General features: G+C 28.0%; 1 protein-coding gene across 1 annotated transcript in view; it reads right to left on the bottom strand.

Moving 5' to 3' along the window:
• The window catches only part of LOC126902331 (uncharacterized), a 12,628-nt gene extending 11,664 nt beyond the window's left edge, over window positions 1-964 (bottom strand). Inside the window, exon 1 of the mRNA XM_050679483.1 lies at window positions 812-964. Coding sequence (XP_050535440.1) covers window positions 812-888 — 77 coding nt within the window. The 5' untranslated portion in view covers window positions 889-964. The remainder of the gene's footprint in view (window positions 1-811) is intronic.
• Between the last annotated feature and the right edge of the window lie 1,795 nt (window positions 965-2,759).

Below are 2,759 nucleotides of genomic sequence, written 5' to 3'. Positions count from 1 at the left end.
TTAAATTAAAGCTAATGTAATCTATTTTATTATGTAAAAAAAAAATTTCGGACTTTATTTTGTCTTCACGGTGAAAATGGCTACCGAATGATATTTTTGTGTTAAAATTCTCGATTTTATTTTTTACATTTTTAACTTTATAATGCTATAACTTATTGAAAACTGTATTGATCAATACTANTTTTGTGTTAAAATTCTCGATTTTATTTTTTACATTTTTAACTTTATAATGCTATAACTTATTGAAAACTGTATTGATCAATACTATTTTTTTATGAGAAATAATATTTTTTAATAATCTCTTTTTCATTCGACATACTTTATTTTAATCAGGATATTAATAAGGAACTATCAGATCATGTAGCTTTTGAAATAGTCCACCAATTTTTTAAAATTAAACACTATCTAAAGATTTGCATTGAATCGTTTTTTTTTTTGATAGTGATTTTAATCACTGTCAGATATCATTATACTTGATCCAACTATGCCACGTCACCACTGTGCCGCGACCCCCCTGTGCTGGGTTTTTTAAAATTAAACATTATCTAAAGATTTACATGGAAGCATTTTTAGTGATAGCGATTTTAATCACTGTCAGATATCATTATACTTGTCCATAGTTGCCACGTCACCACTGTGCCACGACCCCCTCTGTGCTGGGTATTTTTATAATTTATTCGTCTAAATTACAATATTAAATTATTAAATATAAATTTCACAATATTTTCAATTGCAGTTATAAATATTTATTCATATATAACACTTTAAATTTTTTACATATTAAAATAGAAAACTACGAATTAATACTCACTCCTTTTCAAAATCACCATATGTTCCATAGCATATATAAAATATTATAAACAATTTTAATAAAATCATTTGAATCATTTTTATCGTAAGATTGACAATTTGATGAAATACAGTGAAATTTTAGTACAAAAGTTTAATTGGTAATATTTATGTCTTAAGCTATTTAATAATTTATACATTTATTACGGTTAATTATAGTATTATTATTCATTATTTTATATTTATAACATAGTTAAACGGAGAAGCGAAAAATTTACAATCGTAAATCGTCATAACCAATATTTATACAAAAACACATTGTAATCTGTAAATAACTTAGTACTGTTTAGTTTCTAAGTAAGTGTAATATATTTTCCGGTCATAGAAAAGTATTTTACATAAGACTAAGAAATCTTACTTAACTAATATTAATTAATTTTAGTAGAAGCTAAAAATACGTGTTGATTAAAGTGATCGTTAAAAATTAATTTTTTTACAGAGATTATATTTTTTTCATGTTTATAATAATGAATTATGAAAAATTTGAGATAAAATGATCAAATTTACATGTGCCCCGAGCGTCTAAAACTGCTTAAAACAGTTATTTTAAAAAAAAATTTAACTTTTCACAATAACATTTTTATGATTAACTTAGAATTACTGTTATCCCAGTAGAAGATATTACGAGGATTTCAAAATATAATTTTTATAATAGTTATATAAACAATTTCTATTGTGATGGTGTCATGTTACCGTTATTGTAGAAAATTATTATAATAAAACACAGACAGCGCATCCGATTCTAGAGACTGATAAATTGACGATTAATATTTATTGCAAAATTTGCAATGGTCTTAATTACTATTTTCAGCTTAAGGACCTGGTCATCGTGGTCAGTCGATTCTAGTGCTTTGTGTCATTCAGTCTCAGTACTCGGTTGTCACTGTCCGGCTTACTGCATAAAGTCAAGTCTTTGTTTTTTCTTTTCATCTACTTACTTTCGTCCTCGACACTTCAGAGTACTTGTGTCTTGCACTTCATCTGCACTTTATACCAAATTGTTACCCTTATTCCCTTCCTATAATAATGGCCTTTCGACACCCTCAGCTAATTCGGAGTATCAGCCGAGTACGGTAATTGCTGTATATTTATTTGTTTGGATTATCATCAATTAGATGGTACGCTCTAGCCGCAATTTTGGCACCTACTCACAGTTTAACTCGCATGGTTGGACTGCACTAATCCTCCCTTCCTTCTTTCATTGCTCATGTAATATTAGGTTAAGTAAAATTTTTGTAAGAAGTGTTGTTGTGTATCTTATTTCGTGTGTGATTCAAAATGAGATTGTTTTTTTTCCTTTGTGTAATTTTTTTTGTGCTAATAAAGTTACTATTTTTTTTAATTATTATATTGAGAGGCAAAATTTAAGTGAATTTTAATATATTAAGCATAGGAATTATTTAATTATTGTATTTTGTATTGGTGCTATAAAATTTTGTTTCAGGTGATTGCAACTGACCAGTGTGCACCACCTTTTATCTGCGTTTCTGTGAATTATTTATTGATTAAATTGTTGGTTGTGTTATTATCATCTAGTCAAAAATACATTTAGATAGTGAAAAATATTTCTAGTCAGAGTGTGCACTTCAAATGACTTCGTTTAGTGTGTGTGCCAAGTCGGCACATAATAATTATGTAAATAATAAATAAATAATTATTATTTATCATGAATTTTAAATATTGTTTTTTTGTGTTTTTCACTGTTGGCCTTAAGAAGGCAACATTTTATTTTTGTATTACTAGTTACTTACAACTCACAGTTACCATTCCAATAAAGTTCCTATATACATTATTTTGTTCCCCGCAGGGGAATCCACAAGGATTACGGGCCTAACAACCCCGCGGACCCTAGTTATTTCATTGGGGATGGTAACACGTACGACTGTTCTTAGCCGGTCATGACTTTGGTT

Source organism: Daktulosphaira vitifoliae, unplaced genomic scaffold, assembly GCF_025091365.1.
Source record: "Daktulosphaira vitifoliae isolate Bord-2020 unplaced genomic scaffold, ASM2509136v1 Scaffold_3, whole genome shotgun sequence".
In the NCBI taxonomy this organism is placed as follows: Eukaryota; Metazoa; Arthropoda; class Insecta; order Hemiptera; family Phylloxeridae; genus Daktulosphaira; species Daktulosphaira vitifoliae.
This window is presented reverse-complemented; position numbering and strand designations above follow the sequence as displayed.